The 27122-nt window shown below is 39.1% G+C and overlaps 3 protein-coding genes across 3 annotated transcripts in view; 1 reads left to right on the top strand and 2 right to left on the bottom strand.

Moving 5' to 3' along the window:
- Window positions 1-1200: 1200 nt before the first annotated feature.
- The window catches only part of LOC145489400 (uncharacterized), a 128060-nt gene continuing 102138 nt past the window's right edge, over window positions 1201-27122 (bottom strand). The window contains exon 2 of the mRNA XM_081468369.1: window positions 1201-4523. Within this exon, the coding sequence (XP_081324495.1) occupies window positions 2053-3102 (1050 nt within the window). The 5' untranslated portion in view covers window positions 3103-4523 and the 3' untranslated portion in view covers window positions 1201-2052. The remainder of the gene's footprint in view (window positions 4524-27122) is intronic.
- On the bottom strand, window positions 4514-21646 carry LOC145489402 (mitochondrial inner membrane protease subunit 1-like). The gene is made up of 6 exons (XM_081468372.1): window positions 21460-21646; window positions 10759-10856; window positions 10454-10523; window positions 9469-9516; window positions 8095-8205; window positions 4514-7331 (listed from the first exon to the last, which is right to left on the bottom strand). The coding sequence occupies exons 1-6, from the start codon at window positions 21562-21564 to the stop codon at window positions 7278-7280; spliced, it is 486 nt and encodes a 161-aa protein (XP_081324498.1). The 5' UTR covers window positions 21565-21646; the 3' UTR covers window positions 4514-7277.
- LOC145489397 (protein fuzzy homolog) overlaps window positions 20867-27122 on the top strand; it is an 18655-nt gene continuing 12399 nt past the window's right edge. The window contains exons 1-5 of the mRNA XM_081468365.1: window positions 20867-20927; window positions 21614-21742; window positions 22234-22355; window positions 23519-23603; window positions 24022-24090. Coding sequence (XP_081324491.1) covers window positions 20919-20927; window positions 21614-21742; window positions 22234-22355; window positions 23519-23603; window positions 24022-24090 — 414 coding nt within the window. The 5' untranslated portion in view covers window positions 20867-20918. The remainder of the gene's footprint in view (window positions 20928-21613; window positions 21743-22233; window positions 22356-23518; window positions 23604-24021; window positions 24091-27122) is intronic.

Below are 27122 nucleotides of genomic sequence, written 5' to 3'. Positions count from 1 at the left end.
CTCGAATTCGGATGGCAAGAGGTAGTGCTACTTCAGTGCTAACTCCAGTTATTTTCGACTCGTAACACCAAAGCATTTACGGGTTATTTTTGTGAGCACGACTGTTTGAGAGCACTGAGGTGGATGCCAAAAAGTCAAAATGTGAAAGCCAGACCGCAAACTACTTGGTGAAGGATTGTCAAGAAAAAGGAGCAGGATGGATGAATTGGAATATAACCAATGGCGGTGCACTCAAAACAGAGAGGACAGAGTTCACAACGTAACGACGACGACGAAATCATATATGGCCTGTAACGCTCTCTTGATCAAGCGTTCCTATTGCACGCAAAAGCCGGCAGCAACACTTCTAAGTGGATCTCTCTTTCTGTGTTTTCAGTCCCTCTCGCCCGCACACTACTAACGAAACTTCTAACAGTCTGCAGGTGCACTATCCATTCGGATTCTTTAAGAATTAAACGGCCGGTATTTTTGATTAGTTTTGAATTTCCAAAGGCTGAAAGTGATTTTGAGGTTATGTTTACAAAATTAAAACTGACATGACTGACGCTGGGGCCAGTGACGCCTACGTCTTTTTATTACTTTTATTGTTATACATAAACTGACAACCCGCGTTCTTTTTTTCAACCTCCGCCTCTGCCCATGTGCTCGTCACCTTTTTAGTTGCCAAGACCAGTTAATAGTACGAACGACTCTTACCATGTTACACATTGTTGTACATTGTAAATGTATAACATTGGTATATTGACGCTAGAAAATAAAATTCTCGAGAAATGAGATACAAGATAAAGTCATTAATTAATTGATTGATTGATTTTATGCTGCATTTTTAACATGACCTATATTTTGCCGCCAATTTTAGTTCTTTTCAGAGGATTTTTTCAAATTGTCCGCAAAATCACAATATCAGCAGAATTGAGCCGTTTTAAACATCAGAAATGCAGAAGACAAGTTATTTCAACATCGTGTAAAATTTGACTTCGATTAGAGTCTTTTAAGACTTGCACGGAGCTTCGTTCTCACACCTTAATTTGAGCATCAGATCGGGCGAGAAACCGCCTTTTCACCGCATCTAACTAAGATTTTCGCAAATTAAAAAATCCCTGGAACGTTGAAATGTCCGAGCGAAGACAAATAAATAATAACGAACCAATGAAACGAGAAAACATTTGATATTCAAGTAATATATCAAGCACTCGAGACAGTGCTTCATCAGCTATCCAAACACCTCCAAAGTCGTCAAAAATACTCCTCTGCGCGTGGTATTTTCAACGCTCTTCTCGGTGTTTGGATATCCCAGTGAAACACTGTCTACCGTGTTTGATATATTACTTGAATTTCTGTTCCTGTGGAAGGCTTTGCAGTGCGAAGAAAACCACTTTTCAACGAATGTCAGATTTAATGATCACTCCTCAATTCTCTTCCGTGTCTACTAAAGCATGGTTTGCGTTTATAAAGGAAAATAAAAATCTTCAAGGAATAAAAATAATATACAGTCGAACCTCCGGTTGCGATCACCTCTCCTCAGCGACCAGTTTTCCAAAATACAAAACGTTTCCAAGTCAAATCACCATATTTGGAACCTCTTGTAAGCGGCCGCGACTACTTTTAGAGCTAGAAGTTTGAAATTTCTTTTGCTTTTTACCTCCCGTAAGCGACCACTTCACAGATAATAGAGCGAAAATTGGATAATAAGATGCTGTGATATTATCACATTCCTGGGTTGTACAGGAGACGGAAATTTATCAATGGCAAGTACCGGATTTTTTCTCAAAAATTGAATAAAACAAGTCAGTCATGGGGCAAGTCTCTGTAGTTACCATATGCTAATGTGGCAAAATTTTGACCCTATATGGTGTTATCTCTCGTAAGCAACCACCTCCAGTAAACGACCAGCTAGGCTTGACATTTTGGGTGGTCGCTTCAGATAAATATTCTCCAACATGCTTCCTCGCCGACAGCCTGTTCGCAGGCTAAATTTTGTGAAGACGAAACACACGCACAACTTACATTTTGAATGTCCCAATCTTTTGAATGTCCCAATGCCAGAAAGGGTCAAGAATCACTAAGCAAATGCTTGTATGGAATAATGGGTTGATGGCGAGTTACATTGGCGCAATACGACCTGGATCGTTTACTAAGGTATTCCGTCACTTTTGTTAGTTTCAACTGTTCAAATATCGCATGACTTCTTAGCTTTACAGGGGCCTCTTGTCTGATGTACTCGACAAATTCCCGCTCTCTGGCCGCCATCTTTAGCCGACGATTATCATCCCTACGATGTAGGGGATTTGCACCAGTGACTGGAGCAAAAAGGAGTGCTTGGCCACCAAATTTCACCTCAACGGCTATCATGGCTTGCCTATTACTACAAAAAACACATCCTCGTTCATACTGTGTCGGATAGGGAAGGATGTGTTCAATAGCTTTGTGATGGTAAGCGTTAAACAGTGCATCGTAGAATACTGTGGGAAGGACTAGCGATGCCGTTTCGTTTATACCACACGACTGTTTCCTGAATTTAAGAATATAGTCTGCTCCATGATGATCATAATCCAACACACCCACCACCGGTTCGTAATCTAACAGCCATGTCTCCACAGCGCGGAAAGGTGACAGCTTTTTCATCTCCGCAGGGGCAAATTTATTGTACTTGAGTGTCGTGTCGTCGTTTAAAAATATGTAGTAATGATAGCCCGGTCTTCTATCCATTGCGGCAAAGAAAAGTACATTTCGTCCAGAGGCAAACAGGGTATCGGGATCAAACAAGTAACTCACATGTGATTGATTGTTTTCTTGGCACTTTGCTCGGTAACTTAGTACTATCACATCACAGTTGCAGGTCTGGGGATCACCAATGTGAGAAGATGAAGCCAAGTATGGAGGAAGGCATTGTTCAGTTTCCGTGAGATAAACAAATGGTTTTCGAGTTGTCGACTCTGTGGTTCTGTGCATTGAATACTTGCGAAATACAGCTGAGAAGACATCGTCAACCCTTTCAGTGAAGGTCCCGATGACGTGCGTGTTGTTCACATGAATAAGAAAGCCGACGATTAAAATGGTACTTGCGGCCACTATAAAAAGGAAAACACCCTTAAACTTCATTTCACTGAAGGTTTTTGAATGAAGATGGCAATGCCGGAGTGAAGGGTTTGAAAAATGAAATAAATGAAGCTAAATTATTGTCGAATATCGACCATTGCCAGGAAACGATTGTTGAATTATTCGGCTGTTAGATCTCTGCAGGCGGTACAACCTCGGACTACTACAAACTACTATAAAATGTGATCCGAAGTTAGCGCGTTAGCTTGTGTCGAAAATTTGAGTTGAAATTTCAGAGGTTAAATCATTACAAAAATGGTGTGTAGATAATATTCAGCCGGTTGTTTGGATCTTGGCAATTAAATCATAGCCGGGTTTACAAAAATAATATAGTTGAAGATAAATTATTGTCGAATGTCCACCATTGCTAGGAAACGAGTATATTATTCGGGGCGTTAGATCTCTACAGATGGTAACAGAAAAAAAACTCTAATTACCCAGTACTACAAACTGCTATTCAGAGGTCAGTATGCAGTGTTGAAGATTTGGGTTGAGATAATTAAAACTCATTTAGTACAAAAATGGTGTGTAGATACAAAACACAACTGTAATGGCGAGCCGGTTCTCTTTCGGGCAATAAATTCATGCCTACAGGGTTCAGTATAAATTGTCATATTTAAATACGGACCTCCACCGATTGGCCTTAGCTTTTTCATTGAAAGTCAACCATTATCTCCAATGTACATGCAAATATCATTTTTATTTGGATCAATTCGGTTTTTGTCATTTTTTACGCGACGGTTTTCAAGGTGACCTGAAAGCTAGCTTATGAATGAATTAAATGTCGGAAGCTTGCTAAAACGCGGTTTTTTATTCCAACAAGTTCCATCATTCTTCGGTATTTTAATTGTTTCTGCGCATCCTTACTGCGCACGCAAATTCACACGCCACCTCATGCATGAGAGCGCGCGCTGAGTAATAAAATGAAGAATGATAGGGCAGATGGCCATTGCTATAGCCGATTTTCACGTGACGTCACTAAAATTCAAACTACAAAACTATTGATCTTCCTTAGATTTTACTTTAATGATGTATAAGAGCAGCTGAAAACTAATATTCGGACAAATTTTCGCTCCGAATGGGTTCTTGGTTTTGTGACACACTACGCATAAATTTCTAAGCTTTTGCGTGACGCGGCATTTACATGACAGCCTACAGAGCTGTCATGATGGTTAAAAATTGACTTATTTCGGGGAATTTGGCTATCTGAACAGTTAATGTCTTAGAGAAAGTATTATTTTAATGTTTTAGAGTTCCTCGAGGGATAAATTCACGCTTTTGTAGCAAACCTCAGTGACAGATGTTTCTGTTGGTTTCCGGCCGCCATGTTGGTGCCCATACGGATGGGCACCAGTATGGCGTCTCCATACAAATCTCTATAAATTTGGGTAAAAAATTTCTCCGCATATCTTGCATAAGAAAAACTGCTGTGACGTTTGGAAATAAAATAACCACCACTACAGGTCGAAGTGTGGATTTTAAATACGATTTTCCTAGTATTAGCCGCTGTTTCGGGGAGAATATTCCTTCATTCAGCATTTTAAACAGTATATTATAAACGGTGAATATTTTCTTCCATCGGTATGCAAATCACTGTAGCCCGGGATGAGTTCGTGTTGCGATGGGACGACCGAATACCACATTTCTTTACATATATTTTCTAAGACAAGCAACTGTACCTTACCTGATGGGGAAAAACCTGTCAGCCTCTCTGTAAAAGCGTTTCCTATGTTTGTGCGCTTCTTTTATTTCCCACGATGCGGTAACACAATGTTTGTTTTCAAGGCTTCACTTTAATTGTTCGTTTCAATTAAACTGCATTAACCCTTTGAATACCAACTACGCATATATGCGTAATTAATGGTCGTGCTCTTTGTACCACTTGTGACGTAATCAATTTAAATGTCATCAGATATTCTTGATAAGCAGATGGTAGTACTAGGCTAGCCCTTTCCGCACAATGGTCAGGTTTAGATATCGACGACATTCCGACGTCGCAAATCGAAAAACAAGGTTATCAGTTTTGGTGCAAAAACGGTGGTAAAATGGTCCACAACGCCTATGATTGATCAAGGTCCATTTCTAGGCTTCGCCCGTAATTAACATCCAACTTTTCACTGCAGCCAGAAAGAACATACAATGCAAAAGGTAGCCAGTGTAAAAGGGCAGAGAAAAACAGAAAGGAAGGGGCCAACAAACGAAATTGAGAACGGTTAATGGCAAAAAAAAAAAAAAAAAAAATTGGCTTATGCGAATGCCCGTAATTGCAGTTTTGCTCAATTTTGTACCTAATCCTCGAAAAAGCTCTCCTTTTAGCAAAAAAAAAAAAGCTTTTTTAGCACAACTTAGGCTTATTTAGCGTCATGGCAGCTAAAAAACCTGACTAAACGGTTAAAAACGGTATTTTTTGGCAAAAGTTTGGTATTCAAAGGGTTAAGACAAGCCAGGTTGGCCGACCTGGCTCTTTTGTCCAAAACCTTCTCTTCACGACAATTTCCGTAATACCCAAAAGTTTATGCTGTTGGGCTCATGACTTTGTTCAAATGGTTTTGCGTGGGTTTATTTTCGCCGAGGGTTACTATCGGAAAGAATTTTGTTTCAAAATTCAAATTCTCAGTGTTTGAAGTGCACATATGAAAACTGCATGTTAAAAATTGTCAAAAATAATGTGAAAGACAGAACAAGTCAAAAATAGGAGGTGTTGACCGTTTCAGTAACGTAGATTGAACCAGCGAACAAGTGAGAAAATGCTCCGATAAAAGAACTCTCCCACCATGATAATTTTAATGTTTACGGAGAAGTGACGTGAGGAAAAGTCTAAACGTTATATTTATCGATGAAAACGAAAGCTTAAGCGACCGCAAAATTGGCGGTCTACTGGTCAGCAGATTAACCCACAAAAATGGTCAGCGGCAAAAAGGTTTTCGATAACGGAGTGACTGGTGCAATTGCTTTCCTTGACGATATAATATGCAAAATAGTCGTAATATATAGATTTAGCCAAGCCTAAAAGCCGCGTGATTTTGCTATTTTTTCCAGTTATATTTTAACAAACTGAACCCAATAAGTCTAACCAAGATTGTAGAAATTACGTACGTAATACAAGCTAATATATCAGGGACTTTCCAAGAGACGATTGTGCAAGGAATATGTCAGAAGTAAAGTCAACAACGAGCCAGGGGTTAATTTGCACCGAAATTTTGCCTTTTCGAGTACTCCCTCCTTCACCCCCAGAGAAATAACCTGACTTGAGCCCGCGATCCAATCGGAAAACCAGTAACTGGTCAGCACACGCAACCTCGATGAGCTCTAAAACTGAGCCCGCGATATGGTCACACGATACTGGTCAGCGGATAGCTTGTTGTGACAGCTGTCAATTAGCGATAGCGTGGATGCCCAAAATCAAAGATGTAGCTATGGTAATGGTGCTACTCTCTTAGTTTTCAAGGTATTGGCGTACGGGCCTACGTACGGACAGTCACGTGACTACCAAAATGTTTCAGATCGACGGGTTACCAAATTTCTTAAGGTATGAGGCTCCGCTCGCGCGCCTTCGGCGCGCAGGAGCTCCGCTACAAAATAGTATTTGGGACAGCATGATGGCAGAAGCTCTCATTCTAAAACAAAAGCTAACAGTATCTTACTTACCCACAAAGACGACAAATCAAGCCTGGTGGATTTCCATTTTACAGTACTTTAATGGCTGGAAGCTTCACAGTAATTGGACGCTTCACAGTTTATTGCTGACGATCGCTGTGATTATTGCAGCTCTAGTGTCACTCTTTGGTTATAAATTCTAGCTTTTCACAAGGTTCTGCGATCAATACATTGGCACATTATAATATATCAAAATTCCACAAGACATTCCAGTGAGGCTTAATTACAAAACACACATTATATGAACAGTTTTTCAAATTCCTTTTACATCTAAGTCCCTAAATTAACCCACACCATCTGCCCTTTCTACATGTATAAGGTCTTCAAAAATGACTATCACCTATGCAGTTGAAATTACCATTGAATAATAAAATTTATTATTTGTCAAATACATTCTGTACTTGTACATGTAATTTATTATTAAATGTCTCTGATGTCTCCTTTGCTATCAATCGCAAGCCTTGTCACTACGCATGTCACTTATAACATTCCTCCAGTCAGTTGATATTTTGTCAGTAGGGTCACCTATTACTGAATGGGTTTCTGACTTTTCCAATCTCAGCAAGGGGCCAAACCTGAAAATAACCAAATAACACTGATGTTAACGCCACTGCCACATGATAACTGTGCAAACGTTATGGGAGGCGTAAGAGGCAGTGTAGCCAAGTGGTTAGGCACTGGACTTGAAATCTGGAGGTCGTGGGTTTAGTGGTCCCACTCTGACCAATAAGCTGGAATTGTTTCTCGGTTAATTGACCCTTTGTTCAACTCCTCAGTTATGCTTGTTAATATTTAGCCAACTGGTCTGCCTCCCACACAAGAGATTCTTAAGCATAGTCATTATGTTTATTTGAAATGTTTCTTTCTTTCAGTTTACATGGCATGCTGGAGAACTAGCTACTTGTAGCTAAGCACATTGATCACAGACTATAAACATTCAACGACGTTCAAAATTTTATAGGGACTGAAGTAATGGTCATTTGCAGCCAGTAGTAAGTAAACAACAGGCAATTGATTCACTGGCCCTTGATCCAAGGATGTAGCAATAATAAATTCAAACAACCTCTCATCACCACCAGGCATGGCCAGTCTTGAGCTTTTCATAAGGCCACAAATGTTGAGGCCTTACTATTTTATTTTGACAGTCATTGAAACTGCTACCTGTACGCATAATTCTATATGTAAATACATTATAATACAGTTGTCCGTAAGAGATGCATATGGATCCACCAATGACCATAATTTTTTTAGGAAATATCGAAGCCAAAAACTTTTAGTTGAAATCAGTCCAAGTGAAAGACACAGTCTGCACTATTACAGTCACAAAGCTAACCTAACCTTAAAGCAAGCTCTTCCTCTAATGAGTCCATAAGGAACTGGACCATAGTCTCTGGAGTCTTTTGAATAATTTGGATTGTCACCTAGCAACCAAACATGTCCCTTTGGAATCTTGGATATGAAAGAAAACAAACCATAAAAAAATAAACTAAAAATTATCTTTCTATGTGTAACTACATGTAGGTTACTGCACCTTTCAATAACATGCGGAATCTAAAATTCAAAGCTCAACCGACAAATGCTTTTTTCGCTACCATCAATCAAATGTTTGGCAGCTCCTTCTAGCTTCCGACTACTGCCGAGCGTGTGGTAATCAAATCAAATCGTTGAACACAGTTCAGACAACATAGTTGGAAGCTGGGAGGAGCCGCCGAACATTTGATTGATGGTAGTGAAAAACACATATTTGTTGGTTGAGCTTTGAATTTTAGAGTCCGCATGTTATTGAAAGGTGCAGTAATAAGTTCAGAGGACCAGTAACTAAAATCAACCAATCAGATTGCTCCACTGCCAGTCCAATATTCTCTAAGAATCAGATTAGGCACTGTCCCGAGTTAACTGACTTTTGGGAAGTTTCAGTTGTGTAATAAATCTCTTATTAACCAAGCATGCTCCACACCATACTGGGAGAATATCAGACCTCATTCTTTTTTGTATGGAACTTGCTGCACTTAGTCTGTACAGTAAAGACCTCAGGCTAATATTCTCCCAGTAAGGCCCTCACACTTAGTTAATAAGATATATGCAATGTCATACATGTGTATCTAGACTTGTTCAGACAAATTTGTTCCTTTGCAGAATAAAATGATATTATTTTAATTTTCATTATGATTGCTGTCAGTAATAAACTCAAAACAATTTAACAATGAAATAAACAAAAAAGTATACTTCAAAGGGCATGTTTCTATACAGTTGAACCTCTTTAATATGGAGACCAAAGGGGAAGTTCTGAGTGTCCTTATTATAGAGGTGACTGTATTATAGAGGAAGAGATTACATGAATTCTGGTTTCACTGGAACTACTGCAGGTGAACTGCCCATGGTATACAGATGTAGATTGAGATGTTGAAATATTGTGGAAGTGACCATAAGGAGAGGTTTGACTGTCATAATTTCAATGAAACCTTGCTCAAAGATTATTATAATTTATACTTTATTATATGGCTTACATTTGTAACCAATATAACCACACTTTGATTGGCTAATTCTACAACATCATTCTCCTGTAGTTGACTCAATTTCAACCAAACATGATTGATTGAACTAAGCACCTGGATCTCTTTTTGTAGGGTTGTGTCAAAACACAAGAAAATAATAATTTGAATAATACAGAATCTGGACAGTCTTAAATAATACATCTACTTGCAAACTCACTTTAAAATCATCCTTTCCATCCTCGCCACTTCTGATTCGCTCTCCACTCTATATCCATGCCAAAAGTAAACATAGACTTACAGGTTAAAACCAAAGAGAACAAAAAGACAAATAGCAGGGGCGTCATTCATGTTTCAAGCAGGAGGGCAACTGGTTTTCACAGACAGGCAAAACTTTTTGACCTGAACTTTGTTATAAAAAAAACCTTTCTCCTACATCTGGATGGTTAAACCAGGTGGGCAAAATTATCATCACAGCCAGTCAATTTGCTCAGGTGCAGCCCTTCATGAAACTTCTGCTAGTTTGATTGCCATGTTCAAATAAAGCATTCTTAATGGTTCCAAGAGAGATCAAATTTATAATGCATATTACAGTTGAACCCTGCTATTTCGAACTCTCATGGGAATCAAAATATAGTTTGAAATAGCAGGAGTTCAAAATAGCCAATACTAATAGGTGACTAAAGGGCAAATCTAAGGGAAATGACTTTCAGTTCAAAATAACTGGGAATTCTAAATAACCGAGTTAAAATCAGTGGGGTCTGCCAACTGCTTTTAGGTCAGCTAACCTCATCACCAAACAAAACAATAGGAACATGTATCAATTGTACTGAAATCCACATGCAATTACATCCTGCAAACAGTTTTTGATCCTGCTTAGTAATAAAATCTTAATATGGAAGACTTCAGAAGTCTTCAGCTTGAATGAAACACTGTTACTTCTGTTAGTAGTTACTGTAGTATAAGGTGTTAGTCTAAATTAATAACCTTTTCTCCAATAGGGGCCATCAAAAACAGGTTACTACTACCCATAGTTATTATATATTTTTAATAAATCCTACACAGATCTTGCCACAGCCTCAGTGGGAACAATAAATAATTGTATCAGAACTCCTGGCCCCTCATGGGACTCTGCAGTGTGGGTAAATAATTTTACACTGAATGCTTATGTTATGTCTCTTGAACGTGCTAAAATGTACACCGACCATGGCAGCAATCCTCTTGCAAATAAGGCCTCTAGGATTCTCAGGAGATCTTACTATGACAACATCACCTCTGAAACCAAGAGAAACAGTAATTATTTTCTCTGATGGTGGACAAAGGTTCTGCCAATATAAATGCACCCAGGTAGGTAACTTTCAGAATCCAAATTAAATCTCAAAAATGTAAAAATGCTACAGTTTAATTTTATTTTACAAGTTAATCGGAAGCCCCTCTGCCACCTGTAGGTTAAGGGGAGGAGCTGTATTGCATCCTACGACACATTTGCTATGATTCTCCATTTACATACTTCTTTATAGTCCTGAACTGTGCACTTAAATGCTCTGTGATCACAAGATCTCCATCCTGCTTCACGTTGAAAGTGGGGATCATGGAAGGCCCTGAAAGCTGCAGTGCCCAACAAAAAAAATTGTTTTTATTACTTTTAAAATATACTACCTAGACCATTATAATTTAGTAAACATACACAAAAACATTTGAATCAGGCGTTTCACTAATGTTTTCAGCAAGCAGGCAACTGGTTTTCACAGGTGGGAAAAAATAATATTAAATGTTTTGAAACGAACTTCATTATACATAAATGTAAGGAAAACTTTCCTCTAGATGGTCAAACCAGGTGCAAAATCATCCTCCTCACAGCCAGTCAATTTGCCCAAGACTCAGCCTCTAAATGAAACTAACCCCTGTTTGAATACACTTTTATAGACATATTTATTGATTTGAATATCAATCTAATGTGATGAATAAGAGACATTATTCATTAAAGTGCTACTGAAACAAAATTTTTGTACGTGAGATTTTTGCTTAGTAATAAAGTTTCAACCTTACTTGGAAACACTGCAGACTTTTTTTTTGCATACGGTAAACGAAAACTGCTTTTTCAGCCGTTCGAAGTTGGGTGGTTAAGCCCAAAATTGGAGGCCATCTTGGCATGGCCAAAATGGCCTAGTGATGTCACTGGTTGTATTACTCTCATGCCACACTGAAAATTGAGAGTGATTATGGGAGAAGATAATACTGTTTGAAGCTCCCCAAAAAAAAACATCTTAAGGTTACTCCAAACCTTCGCGGGGCTACTTTTTCCAAATTTTCGTTTTTCCAACCAAATTAAAGTTTATTATTCAACGTAACATTTTCCAAAAAATGAAAATAAAATATTTAAATGTGCACGAGTTATTGGGAAAAAGAGGTTTTTTAATAAAAGTTAATAAACCGTCAAGGCGTCATAATCCCCAAATGACATGGACTCCTCAGCGACCTTTTCGCGGCAAACAGCTTAATCCAGAGATCCTATAACAAACACTTTCAATTTGAGATTTCATGTCCATCAAGAGTGCCTTTTTGCAATCATGCTTCGGCAATTGCTCTTCAGTTTCTTTTTGTTTTGTTGCACATGGCTTTTCTCCGTTTTGCCCTTTATTGTTGACCGCCGGCTTAAAACGCATGAGCCTAAAACTTGACTGTAACACTATCGCTTTACCGCAAAGCTCAACTTTCCTTACTGCAAATGCTAGGGGTTCTGTTATTTCATTGGCTGGCAGCATTTTGAGCTGAGGAAATCCCTCTGAGAAGGCGTGACATGTTTATAAATCTTTAGAAGGTGAAAACTTGCACTCGTTTTTCGAAAGAATTCCTCCTCTTTAAATGAATCAATAGGGTATTTAGAATTGATGGTTTTCCTTGAAATTTGGCCAGAACATTCACTCATAGATACAGAACAAAAAGGCGTCAGCGAATTTTTTTATTTCAAATACTTTTCTCGTGGCGGTCTCTAACACAACACGTTACGCGAATTTTTCAATAGTGGAACTTGACAGATCCATAAAAAGATAACCAATAGAAATGGAAGAAAATGCTGACACGCTTTGAGAGATTGATGCTTTGTGATTAACACTGCACAATTATTTTGCATCAACGATCGCATTTGATACCCAATTAATTCGCTGGAATTTCAGTCGGTCGTTTTGGCTTCTGCCGCCTTAGGAAAGCAGTCAGCAAAAAAAAAAATTATTTTATTGAATTCTACATTTTATAACCTTTCTATTGATACATACTTTGTGGGGGTTTCCTTCAAAACAGTGAGTGTATGAGTTTTTTCTGGAGGACACCCACAAAGATTTGAAGTAACCTTTAAGGATATCTCAGAGCTATAAAGTAGATAATAACAGTGGCCTTAGACATGAAGAGGTGGAGAGTCGATCCTGGGGTTTTTCAGTCTATTTAATTGGATATTTCCAGGATATTTTATGTAAGCAAGCAAACAAGTGCGAGTTCTTAAAAATGATTGGGACACTCAGTCAAATGGCCAGCACTCAATATCTACACTAAAAAGTAAAAAATAGGTGCTCGATGAGCACATGAATCCACAGCCGTAGGTAAGTGGATTAGGAATCTCTGCAGGACCTGGGTTTAATTCAATGTTTCCAGATAACAAAAGCTTCTTTTCTGACAAGAGGTAGTTCTTATTATCAAACTGAACTTGGACAAATTCTGGATAACATTTATAATTCCTACCAGATGACCAACACTTTTCTTGTTCAAATTTTGTTTAAAAAAAAATCGAGTAAAAACAGACTCTTCCTCATGAGCAAGCTTTACAATCCATAGTTCACAACTGGTAGCCACAGTGAATAAAACAGATGAAACGGGAACACTTTTTTTAAAGAAATGTTTAATTCTGCCTCTCACTTGTCTATGTGCCTTGCCTACATGTAAACACTGGAAAGATTGCATGGCTTTTACTCTGAGTATTTGCAGAAAAAATACTAGTTACATAATGACCAGGCATAGCTTCTGTGGATGTGTTTTCCATGATCATGATTTCGTCAACTAAAGCTTTTTGTTTGCACTCTACTAATCACGGTGGAATTGACTGCGTTGTGCTCTGGCTGCATCATCCTTCGAAAGGGATGCGTACTCCCTTGAAAGGGCTGCATAATCTCTTGAAAGGGTCAAATTATCCCTTAAAAGGGCTGAATAATCCTTCAAAAGGGATTCGAGTTTCCTTGAGAGGAATGAATTACTGCCAACGGTGAATTCGTGATTTCTGTGCCATTTGAGTCACCCAGTGATCGATGTATTCGGCCTGATTGCAGATTCTGTTCTACATTGCGAAATATTGTTTTAAAATTTGAGTGCATGGCATTAATGTCCTCTGCATCACAAGCAACATTAGGGACCTTTATACGATGCAAGGACGGGAAGGCCAAGATGGGAACGGCAGTGGACGCGGGAAATAAACTTTCGCGTGCCGTGTCGCCAAAGACAAAATGCAATTTTTGTATAGGACGGCGACGTCAATATCATAAAAGCTTTTCATAAAACCAATGACATCCCTTTGAGGTAGTATAGAAATATTATCCAGTTAAGCTTAATGTGAACAGACGACATGGAACTTACTCTTGTTTATATCTGTAAAGCAAACCTTCCTGATCTGTCGGTATTTACTGAAAGAATCCAGAATTCCGCATGAAGAATTTAAGTGTACGATCTTTGTATCGACCTGGTCCAGATAGCTTTTTGTCAGCAGAGCGTTTTAGAATTGATCCTGCCTGTAGCTGAAACAAATATTTATAATAAAACAAACATTACGTTGAGTTCCGGGTTGTATGAAAACATGAAATAAACATCAATTTGCAAATGTGCATTTTATTTGCTCGATAGCTGCTTTGAGGGCACGTAACAATCGTCTTTCCAATCAAAACCTTTCGGAAACCACTCAAAATCATGCGAGATCATTCGAGAACAATGTTTTGGCTCATTCGCTGATAGCTGTACCTGGTTATATCAGAAAAAAATAGAAAACTTTGTCTACTCGCCAATTCGCATCACTTCGAAGAGCGTGGGAAAACGAGTCTGCAATGTCATACGCCTGGTCAGTGGTTAGAGATCGTAGTCATTGATAATGCTCCGTAACCCTGTGCTTCTTATGGCAAGCCATTTGTAGCAAAATTCAATCCTTGCAATTTATGTTTAATCTTTTAAATAATGGTTTTATTTAAACATATAAAAAGGCATTCAATCCAATGGCAAATAAAATTTTTGGTTCAATTCAGTCTTTTAATTTTCATGATTCAATCCAATACCTGGAATATTGATTCAATTCAATACCTGGAATATTGATTCAATCCAATACCTGAAATATTGATTCAATCCAATTCCTCGAATATTGATTCAATCCAATACCTCGAATATTGATGCAATCCAATACCTCGAATATTGATGCAATCCAATACCTCGAATATTGATTCAATCCAATACCTCGAATAATGATTCAATCCAATACCTCAAATATTGATGCAATCCACCTCGAATATTGATGCAATCTTCCTGGGCCGAGCGTGGCCAACAGGAACGAGAGTAACTGAGCACTAGAGAGCACTGAAAACATGGCAGGTGAAGGAGAACTAGATTTAGAAGTCGAGTTTCCTAAGTTTCTTGCAGCCGTCTTGGATAAAACGGAAATAATTTTTGAGAATTTTGACTCAGAAGTTGCAGAAGCGCATGCCGAAGTTCTTGATCAAACCATTAGTCTGCTTAGATAAATGAGGCATTGCTACAACCGAGACACAAGGGACAACGAAAATTTAGATTCCATTGCTGTTGCTTTTGTAGATGTGCTCAGTGTGTTGCGTCGCAGAGCTGTTACTTCGTCAATTTTTACTGCGGATTCCATTACGATAGAAAGCGAAAAAAGAGGAAAGCATGGAAGACCATTTCTTAAAATTCCTGTTGAGGTGCTTGAGAAACTTTGAGGACTAGGATTCATCTGGACAACCATAACAGAGATGATTGGAGTTTCGAGATGGACAATTCACAGAAGAGTGACAGACGGTATGGCCCGAGGGGGTACTTTGGGAATTTCTGGGTGGGGATGTGCCGCTGGGACCCTGGAACCCTTAGCCTATACCAGAGCTAGTTCAGCTGAATTTTGCTATACCCTATACTAGAGTAAACTCCCGAAATCCCCCCATCTATCGACACTGTTGAGGCTGATTTGCGTAAATTTAAACTTGCTGATTTGATTTTTTTTATATTTTTGAGTGGCAATTCCTGGTTTCCCCAGTCTAGATAAAATCTTCAACCAACTAGTCAGTTTTGTGAAAAATTATACCCTATTCTAGACCCAAACGCTCTGATTTATATACCCTACCCTAGAGTAAACTGCTTGAAAACCATACCCTTCACAGCGGCACATACCTATATAGCCCATATATGGCAGTGCCCCCCCCCCCCCCCCCCCGGGCGGTATGGCTTAGAAGATATGACGACAGCTTACCTGATAAGGAACCGAAATCAGTCAAGAGTACATTTCTAACCACGGGAGTGCTACTGGATATAACTTCATTGCAGGTTTCTTTAAGTCCATTGGGTTACGGGTTCAACGGAGAAGAATAAGAGAAAGGTTAACAAAATTAGATCCCCAAAATCCTGTCTTAAGATGGGGTGCGTAAATTCGCTTTGGCATCTGGATGGAAATCACTCTCTGATCCGATGGAAAATACTAATTCACGGCTGTATAGATGGATTTTCTCGGAGAATAACGTTTTTGAAATGTAGTGCCAACAATAAAGCAGAATTGTTTCTGGATGCCGTTAAGAGAGATGGAGAATTTTGGCCTTTGAGAGTACGAGTATGTCATGGTGTTGAAAACGTTGGTGTGTGCGATACAATGGTGCAGGTTAGAAGAGAGGAGAGGGGCAGCTTTTACATTTTTTATAGTATTGAATTGTCAGGCATCCTGGACACTGATAATTCAGTGCATCTTTTCACCTTAAACTTAGTTTTTCAACCAAGGATAAACCAAGCTCTTTGCCAGTTCACTGAAGCTTTCAGCCACCAAAATGTAAGAACAGAAAAAAAACTGGTTGCCATACCAAATGTGGCTTATCATATGATGCAGCCTGAAAACCCCCTTTCAAATGGAAAGTCATATGATTTTAAATACTATGGTGATTATCCTGATGGTCCAACTCCATTGGACAGTGATAACAATGTTGTAGTTGAAGAAATTGACCTGGGACAACATGATTCAGTGCAGTCATTTGTATTGGAAAGGCTAGATCCCTTAAAAGAATCAAGTCAAATGGGAGTAGACATCTTCAAAGAGGCTCTAGAACTTGTGACAGTTAAACTTGGGCAACTGACAATTGCATAATACTACATGTGTGTGGGCTGGGTAATACAATTCTCAATTTTGTTTTCATCCAGTAGACCAGTACTCCATTCCATCATGATAGTCACAATGGCTAGTGAAAGTGCAAAATCTACTATTCAAAACTGAAATGTGTGGCTAGTTGGCAGTAGCGTAAGCCTTGAGCGCTGGGTACCCGATAATATTCACAACAAATTGGTGCAATGTTTGTCAAAGAATATCAAGAAAAACATCGTTTTTAGGAAAGCAGTACCACAGTTGGGTTAAATAATGCAAAACATGAGACAACAACATTGAAAAACTTAAAACACATCCCAATACTCAATGATTGCTGCTTGTAAAATGTAAAGGTTCTTATTTCAAAAATAACATAAAGCCAGGTTTACACAAACAGTTTTTGTGAGAAAAATGTTTGACTGTGTACATAGCACAGCAAAAATTTTGTTTACAGTTCAAAGTTTAGTGTGCCAGTAATGATTGGACAGCAGAAATATGCACAATACCAAAGACCAATGTGGTAGCACAATTTGCCACAGTTTATGTTATTTGCCACAAAAAGCTAGCACACACAGCTTTTAATAAACAAATATGCTTGTCACATAAAAATTGGTTAACTTACATCTACAAAAGGGACAGTAATGGAATCTAAATTCTCCGTGTTCCTTGTGTCTCGGTTGTAGCAATGCCTCATTTACCTAAGTAGACTAATGGTTTGATCAAGAACTTTGGCGTGCGCTTCTGCAACTTCTGAGTCAAAATTCTCAAAAATTATTTCCGTTTTATCCAAGACGGCTGCAAGAAACTTAGGAAACTCGACTTCTAAATCTAGTTCTCCTTCGCCCGCCATGTTTTCAGTGCTCTCTAGTGCTCAGTTACTCTCGTTCCTGTTGGCCACGCTCGGCCCAGGAAGATTGCATCAATATTCGAGGTGGATTGCATCAATATTTGAGGTATTGGATTGAATCATTATTCGAGGTATTGGATTGAATCAATATTCCAGGAATTGGATTGAATCAATATTTCAGGCACTGGATTGAATCAATATTCCAGGTATTGGATTGAATCAATATTCCAGGTATTGGGTTGAATCAATATTCCAGGTATTGGATTGAATCAATATTCCAGGTACTGGATTGAATCAATATTCCAGGTATTGGATTGAATCATGAAAATTAAAAGATTTAATTGAACCAAAAATTTTATTTGCCATTGGATTGAATGCCTTTTTATATGTTTAAATAAAACCATTATTTAAAGGATTAAACATAAATTGCAAGGATTGAATTTTGCTACAAACGGCTTGCCATAGCTTCTGCTAGTAAATTCGCATTTTTTTTTCTCCGTTTTGACAACCAACTCCCTCTTACAAACATTGACAGGTTTGACTAACCAAAAGTCTACCGGCAAATCAATCGTGACTAATCTTCACATATTTTGTTCCTCTCAATCGTACAGTCGATCATTCGGGCATTAATCAGGAAGCAATATTCGCACATCTGAAGTTTGATTAAGTACGAATATTCTTTTGCTACACATTTTTGGTTAACGGACATGCTCGATGACATAGAATCTATGGCCCTCTGGCCATAGATTCAAAAAGACATGAAAACAAGGGAAAGCAGCTTTTGAAAATATTATCCAGAGTGCTGCTGTACAAATTGCAGTAACAACGCTTCGAGTTTTTGAGCCGCTTCGCTTCGAGGAAACCGCGGACGCTTTGTGAGTTTCACTGCAGACGAGACTGTGCTACAGTGACCTTTAGTCCAGTTGTATCTGCTACATCCTACAAGTTATCACAACAGTAACTATTTAAGAAACCCTCTTCTTTTATATGGAGGGAGTATTTAGGCTTCAGGACGGGATATAAAAGTTGCCACACTCGTCTTTGAAGTCTCCAATTGAGTACTCAAGATGTTTGAAAAGTATACTGAGCTGTTCTAATCTGTAGCATTCATTTTGGTGAATCTACACTCTTTGGCACCCTCCAACATTTATGATGTGTATTTCCTGTCAAGGCTGGACAGAAATTACAAGGTAGAAAACTAGTAGGTATTGACAATATGAAGAATAAACTTGAATAAATCATGTGAAAACAAGAGAGAATCTATAGCGCTTCCAGCGTGAATACAACCAGTGACATCACAAGGTCCTTAAACTCGGTTGCAGAGTCCGGACACAGTTTTGCTCCAAAAAGTCGATTTCGGCAGCTAAAAAAAGCACTTTCCGTTAGGATTTGACAGAAATAAAGTTCACCATTATTTTAAGCACGTTTGAAACTATAGATTGGGCTAATAAAAGAGAGGACAAAAATTTCCTTTCAGTAGCACTTTAAAGGAATTATTGTATAGCTTTCACTAGTCTAGTAAGTCAAAATAAGTAAAACTATCAACTGGATTAAAAATTATTCATAACACTACATGAGCTTGCACTAAAAATAAATGAGACATGCACAGTACTTTTACACAAAGGTAAAGTGAATAGACCTTATCACGGTTTTCGACGCCATCTTGAGGGGTGGGCAAAGCAGTCAGAAATTACAGTGTTTGTATGGGAATCTGATGGCAAATAACTTTTTCTGAAATTGAATTTTACACAATTTGTGAATTGAAACGTTAAAATTCTTGGCAGAAGATTGTATTCATCAAGTTTGAAGGATGTAGCTTGGCTAGAAGACGCTCAGTTAATTTTTCTAATTTTCCATACATTTGTCTGTAATTTTTTTTCCAGATGTGCGTCTAACCAGCCAACTTTACAGACAAATGTATGAGGGGAACATGGGGGTTCTGAACACCACAACACCGCAAAAAAATTAACGAATGCTGCATCACCGCAAGAAAAGTCAACAAAACACCGTCACTGCAACACCTATTTTTACCGTCATGATTAGTTCATCCTGTCTACACTTTTATACCTCAACAATTTTCCACAAAATAAACACATCAAAACGCTTTTCATTGTGCATATACCAATGCTGCTGATGCCTGTAAATCAATTTTCTTGCTCCTGTGAACAAACCTTGCATGAAACTAGGAAGCGGACGAAGAAAAAAGAGAGAAGCCTCGAGAAATGGCCTTTACCCTAGATCCCTCTCTTCTTTTACTTCTCTAACTTTTCTTGGTGTATACACCCACTGAATGAAGCCCTATCTTGACCAAAACTATTTCTTTCCAGAGCTAGCTGCGTTTACGTTCGATATCGATAATCGTTTGACCTTGGAGCGGGTATAGACCGGTGTCAGAATGACCTATAGACGAAGCTGAATAGCAAAAGGAAAAAAATTGTAACATGTGTAATTTGCAAAGCTTCCTTAGCTGAGAAAGCCCTCTTTCTTCCCTGCCGCCCCAACATCTTGTCAAGTTATGTATAAATGAAAACAGCTTTGGATTGGCAGCCTAAGCATATTGAAAATTGACTAGAAAGTGATGGTCTGTATTTTGTTACAAATTATTAACCCCAATGATACGTGTTTGTCATAAAATAGTATGGTTTAACGAAGTTTGCATGCTAACCCCAGCACCACAGACAATTTCATTTCACCAAACACCACAGTGTGAAAAACACAAACATCGCACACTGTAGTGTTTGAGATCACCGCAACACGGCAAGTTGAGATTTTATTCACTGCATCAGCCATTAAAAAAACATTAACACAGCAACACCACAAATCCCCAGGTGCCCCTCATGTAAAAATCAATTGATTGTCATCTAGTCAAGCTGTATCCTTCAAACTTGGTGAATATACAATCCTCTACCCAATATTTTAACATTACGATTCACAAATTGTGTAAAATTCAATTTTGGAAAAAGTTATTTGCCATCGGATTCCCATACAAACACTGTCATTTCTGACCATTTTGCCTACCCGTCAAGATGGCATTGAAAACTGTGATAGGGTCTATGAAATTCTATAAATTTATTTCGATCTACATGCTGCATCAATATACATGTACGGTCTCGTTTTCATGAATCAATTAACAGAATGTTGACAGTGTATTCCAACCGTTGCATTAAGCTTATTTACATGACACATTGCATGATGATGCACTGTGTCTTAATGGCCAAAAATGATTAATAACTGATCAAACTTCTTGTGTCGCATTTCAAAATTAATCACGGTAATGAGGGCAGAGATCAAATTCCACGCATAAAGTTTCCTGTTCTTTTGTATGCAGAGATGAAATCTGAGATAACAGAAAACAGTTTGCAATGTGAATGGTCGGTTAGACAAAACATGGTTTGAAGGCGTTTTCATTAGAAAAAACAACTTTGTTAATTAAAATACTCGAAACTGCAACATGGATGAAGTAAGTGAAAAGTTTGTTATCATTATGATTTTCCTGCTGTATTTGTAAATTGTAAATTTATCATTTCGTTTGCAAATAAGCTCAGCATGTGTAAGTGAACACGGGCTGCTGAACATGAGATCACCTGTACATTGTAAGCTCATATATTTTAGTCCAGTGACTACTTCTTTACAAGACTTTGTCTTTTACCAGTTTATCGTGCATCTGTAAACAATATGACACGTAAGGCAAGATTTCACACCAAGATCGACTTTTGAAACTGTAGCATGTACACTAAAAGCTTAGGATTATCGATAATCACTAAAAAAATGTAACCTTATAATTAACACATACATGCTTCGATCTGCAATCAGTCTTTATATTAATTTTTCATTTTGTTCGGTCGCGAAGCAAAACCTGTGTACGAGTGCAGAAGAGCATGGCCTGGTCACAGGTTATTCCTGGCTACATTCGGATTGATAAAAACACATGTTTACACTGATGTTTAACTTCGATTAGCTTTGGAATGTTCTATATTTTCAAATGTACGTACCACAGTGAACTCGACCACATGCTCCAGTAGACAGTTAAGAATGCAGCCAGTAGTAACAGTCACACATCCCCCGTACAATAATTTGTACACAAAGCCCAAAATCATCTCATTCTTCCTTCCTTACATCAACTTCTTTCTACCATATTTGTTTCAGCTGTCAGCATTCTTTAGGAACTTGGACGCATGCGCGTGGCGGGAATTCAATATGGCGGCTTACTTGGTTTGTTTAACAACTGAAGGTGGAATTCCATTGTTTACGCGGACGAAAGGAAACTTACCACAGGTAAACTGCTCTCAAACCAATCAAAGTTTATTTATAGAGCGTTAATGTGAATAAATATTGAAAACAATTAGCTGGAAAATGTTTTCTTCACAAGTCTGAGCTTTCACGTGTGGCTCACTCAGGGTTTGTGCAGAAATGCTCTTTGAAACGGTATTATGAAGTTTTGATCATTTCAACATATTTCCCGCTAGACATAAACTTAATAATTCACAAGGGAGTTTAAGCTCATACTGTATAATACTTTCCACTTGTGTAAGTCAGACTATCAAGCATAGCGTTTTTTTTTAAGTAACTTAAATGGTACTAGAAGTTTCCTACGCTTATTGGTCAAGAACTATGGTTAAATAATAGTTTAGGTCGTGAAATTGATATAACCTGCAAAACGATGCAGAACAACATTTTATAAAGATTGTGCAGGACATGTACTGTGTACCTGCACATGTAATAAGATGTCCTTTAATGTTCCACTGTATTTTGCTATTTTTGGGTAGTTACCTTTCCCTGTGATTGGATCACTGAATGGAGTTTGTATGTTTGCCAGCAATCAAGATGTCTCTCTGCTTAACACAGTCACAGATGATGCCAAAGTTATTTGGAAAGTTTTTCATGAAAGGTACAATATCTACTTTTATTTTAATATTGAAGTGTTTGATCTGATTGTGTACAGACAGGTTGTTATAGCAACGGCAGGTCTAAAACACAGGTCACGGGTCATTGTTTTACCAATACTGGAACAACTTTAACCCCTTCCTAATGCTAACCTTAGGCCTAAATACTTCACTAAGACAATGTTTAGGCTTAAGGTTAGTATTAGTAAAAGGTTCTTTCAGTATTGGTAGAAAACAATAATAACCTGTGACCTGTGACCTGTGTTTTAGACCCGCCATTATAGCCATTTGGTTTTATGTAATGTGAAAAATGTGGAAAATCCCTGGTCCAAGTTTAATTAGCAAATGACACACTACATCATAAGCATGTACAAAACAGAACTCTTTTATCAAAAATTCAACATCCATGCCAACTCTTCTGGATGATCAGTTCTTGGAGGTTCCTGCAGGTTACAGACCGAATCTCTTGGTTTCCCGTAAAGGTCACCAGATCTCCTGGATACGAAGGAAAGCCTGTGAAGTATGGGTGTCTCAAAAACTGTTTGTCAATACAATATTTTAGGGTCTGAGTTTTTGAAACACCTGGAAGGTCCAAGTTTTTCAGGTTTGAGTCCTGAGTTTTTGAGGTCTTCGTTTTCAAGACACCCTTTGAACTTACACTTTTCACACTTATTTGGGCATTTTACGGGGACCAATTTATAACCATTTGGCGGCACATGTGTGTTGTCAGGATTGATGGAATTTTACTTTTAACAACGTTTTTTTAGGGTCAAGAAGGTAAATTGGCTATCTCCCAGATGCTGATATTTTTTTTAGGTTGACATGTCTTGTACAGTGTGGTCCTTATTTTGTGTAAAGGTGAAATAATATCAGAAATTTGTTATGCCAGCTTTTTTTATATAGTGGTGTCAAACAAATGTGATTGCTTACATGTGTACATGTATATACTGAGCAGTCCAATTTATATACAGGATATGGCAGGATTCATGGAATGATACATGTCCTGTGTACATGTATGTGATATGTGACATTGTTGAATTACAATGTACAAGCAGTGTGCATGCCTCTATAAACAGTACTGCATGTCTGTCAGAAATTGGCCTTCCTCTAAACATCAAACTGGTCAGTGGTGAATTACGTACTTATTCCTCTTGACTAATGTTTACAGGATCACCTTAATAATTGCCACTTCTGATGACAGCGCTAGTGATATGCATCTCAACAGATTGTTAGAATTTGCCTTTAATACTATGGTGGGTACCAAAATATTCCAATAAGTGACACTGTTCCAGTAAATGCCCTTTATTCTAATAAGTGTACATAATATATACATTACAGTATTGTCTGCAGCATGTATTGTCTTCATGCAGCATGAACTGTTATTACTCCAAGGTCATCTTTTTTTTAATATGTATGTGGCATGAATTGACACTTGTAACACATTTACTCATCAATACCAAGCTGACAGACTACATGTAAGTATAAAATCCAAATTATCTGACTGGATAGCTTTGTTACAAGTTAAGAAAAATGTGATTTATCTTCACTCGCTATTAATAGGTGCATTGATACTTGAATTCCTGTACAAGAGTAGCAGTGCTAGAGTCTGGTTCAAGTGAAATAATAATGACAGTACGCATGTAGATAAACTGTTGTCCCTCATTATTTTAGGTTTTGCTATTAGGAATAGATGAGCTGACATCCATCAGAAATGTAGAACTTCTAAAAAGGGAGCTAAGAGTAAGTTCATGATGATTGCTATTTCTTGTTGTTGGTATACATGTACACTGTAGTAAGGACAGTGTGGAGGCTTGGCAGGTAACCTCATGGTTAGTGCAGTTGCCTCCAGATTGAGTGGTCCGGCTGGGGACATTGCATTGTGTTCTTAGGCAAGATGCTTTACTCTTACAGTGCTACTCTCCACCTACGTGTATAAATGGGTACTGCTTGTGCTGAACGCTCAAAGTATAAGAGATCGTTTTTGTTTACTCTATCATTGCAGCTCTGTTTAGTTTTATTATCGTTTCTATCGTTTCATTGTTCGTGCCCTTTAATCATTAATCAGAGCGTTTTATATCACGTGATTTAGCTATCAATTTACTTTAAAAGCCAGTCGCTTACATAACTCACACAGTCATCTCAGTATCGGGGTCATCCGAGTGTTTAGGAGTCAGGAGTTTGAGTTATTTTCTTGGAGTCTATGTGTTTACCTCGCTAACGCAGGATCAGACGTGAGTTTCTATTGTACATATTGATCGCTTTTTTGCTTTTTATGATTTCTATTTTCGCTTGTTATTTATTTAGGTTCGTTTCTGATTACGCAATCAAATTTGCCTTGTAGTTTTCACCGCATGTGTACGATAGCTGATTCATTAAAGTAATTTAAAAATCAAGTTTTGTACGCTGTGGTTGACGCTTACCGTTCCCCATGTACTTGGGTACGCGACAGTGAAAAGTCTGAGCGATCGACGAAAGGAGGTAAGCCGTATCTTACTATTTAAATACGGAGCCAGCAACGATGGCAAGCCGAGATGCAGAACCGCCAAATGTCGGCGGAACCAATGAGACCGGAGCTAGAAGTAAAAGGGGAATAAAATTGACACCGAAGGCCCTGCAAAACGCCGTTGAAGATAAACGAAGGGAAATTACAAAATCTCGTAAAAGGCTCCTTAGTGTAATGAAATCGGTAGAAGAGTTAAGCGAGGACAGCGAAATCGAGACCGTCGTGCGTGAACTCGCAGTCGCCTCGGAAGAATTCGGAAAGCTGTTGAAGGAGTTGCTTGACCTGTACGGCCAAGGTTCACACGAAGATCACGTAGGAGAAGCTCACCTCGATGAAGAGAACCATATCTTAGAAAGGGCCCTCTTACTTGTAGAGAAGTTAAAAAATAGAATTAGTAGACAATCCAGCAAATTGTTGGAGTTACGATCTGTCTCTTCTCGTCACTCCTCGCGCCGTTCATCAGTCTCGAAAACTAGCAGTACAATCGCTAGGTTGCGAGCGCTAGCCGATGCTAAAGCAGCGAAAGAAGAAGCTCAATACACGCGGCTAATAGCGCAAAAAGAACTCGAGCGCAGGACGCGCGACGTAGAGGCAGAAAGAATTCGTCAACAAGAGAATGCGCGGTTTGAGTCCGAGATGGCGATCTTAGGAGCGGATAAAAAAGCCGCGATAGCAAATGCTAAGCTCAAAGTTTTTGAGAACGCCCTATTGGAAGAAGACTTAGAAAGGGAGTCAGAATTGCCAGAGTTCAAAGTTCCCAAAATTAAGACAGAGCAGCGCACTTCACAATGGGTTCACTCTTCTCCCACGCCTGGCCCCCTACCCACGGGAAACTCATTTCGCCACGAGCGCGAACATGATCCGCTAAGCGCGTCAGAGACAACAAAGCCACTATTGTCCGCCGCCCCGAAATTAAAGACATCGGAAAAAACACCTCAACAGCGAATTCCCCTCCTTCCAAACCCAGATCTGCCAGACCAGAATTTAACTAACGAAGATCACAGAGAGCATCGAAACACTGCCTTCCATCGACAGCCACTCATAGCTTCAACTCCGTTCAAAGATATGACCGGAAGTCAGCTAATTGACTCTCTCACAGTCGTGAACCAACAAATAGTAGCTGGTCTGGCTAGGCAAAATCTCCCGAAATGCCAACCTGATGTGTTCTCGGGGGACCCTACCCTTTTTCACCCTTGGAGAAGTGCCTTTAAAGCCATGCTAATGGATACTGATGTGTCCCCAACTCAGGAAATTAACTATTTAAGAAGTTTCACTAGCGGAGCACCACAGCGCTTGGTTGACAATTACAGGAAGCGACAAATGCGCGATCCCGTCGCGTTGCTAAGGGATTTGTGGGCGGAACTTGAGAAGCGATTTGGAAGTGCTGCGGTTATCAGTAACAAACTGCTAGAGCGCCTGCGAAACACAGTGACGTTCAGCGAGCACGAAAACGATAAACTGCAACAGTTCGCAGATCTTTGTGCTGACATCGAAAGTCAAGTGACATTTCTCCCGGGACTCGCATGCCTTAACTACCCGAGCGCTATCCAACCAATAGCCGAGAAACTACCACAATTCGTCCGCACTAAATGGGAGAAAGAAATCGCGAATTATTCCGACAGCCACCGAGGAATGTACCCCCCCTTCTCCAGATTCTCCAAAATTGTTCAGGAACAAGCCAGGACCAAGAACAATCCGAACATCCTCGCTGGTAAGGATGGTGCCCACGTTCCCCCGCCAAAACAACGCAGGGAGCGAGATCATAAATCATTCAAGACAGGCATTCGATCCCCGGCTGAAAACAACGAAGTTCCCGGAAAAGAGAAGAAGGAGAATCCCAGAAAGAGAGAGACAAGGAGTAAGCATTGTCCATATCACGAAAGCAGTGCGCACAACCTATCGGAGTGCAAGGCCTTCGCTGCAAAAACATTGGAAGAACGCACGCAGTGGATAATGGACGCGCGCCTGTGCTTTCGCTGTTTCAGCAACGCTCACATTGCAAGCGAGTGCAACACGCCTATACAGTGCATGATCTGTGGGGACAAGCGCCATAGTGCCTTACTGCACAAGGAGAAACAGCCGCCCCCCAAACCGGAGAATGAAGCAGTCAGCGCGAAATGCACTGCACTCTGTGAACCTACAGGAGGTGTGTCTTGCAGCAAAACCCTGCTGGTGGACGTCTATAGCCAGCGTAGCCTACACCTTACCAAGCGTGTCTACGCCATCGTCGATGAGCAGAGCAACAGCTCTCTCGTCACCAGCGAATTAG

This window comes from Orbicella franksi, chromosome 6 (assembly GCF_964199315.1).
Source record: "Orbicella franksi chromosome 6, jaOrbFran1.1, whole genome shotgun sequence".
Lineage (NCBI taxonomy): Eukaryota > Metazoa > Cnidaria > Anthozoa > Scleractinia > Merulinidae > Orbicella > Orbicella franksi.
The sequence above is the reverse complement of the archived record's forward strand: the minus strand, read 5'-3'. Positions and strand labels throughout refer to the sequence as shown.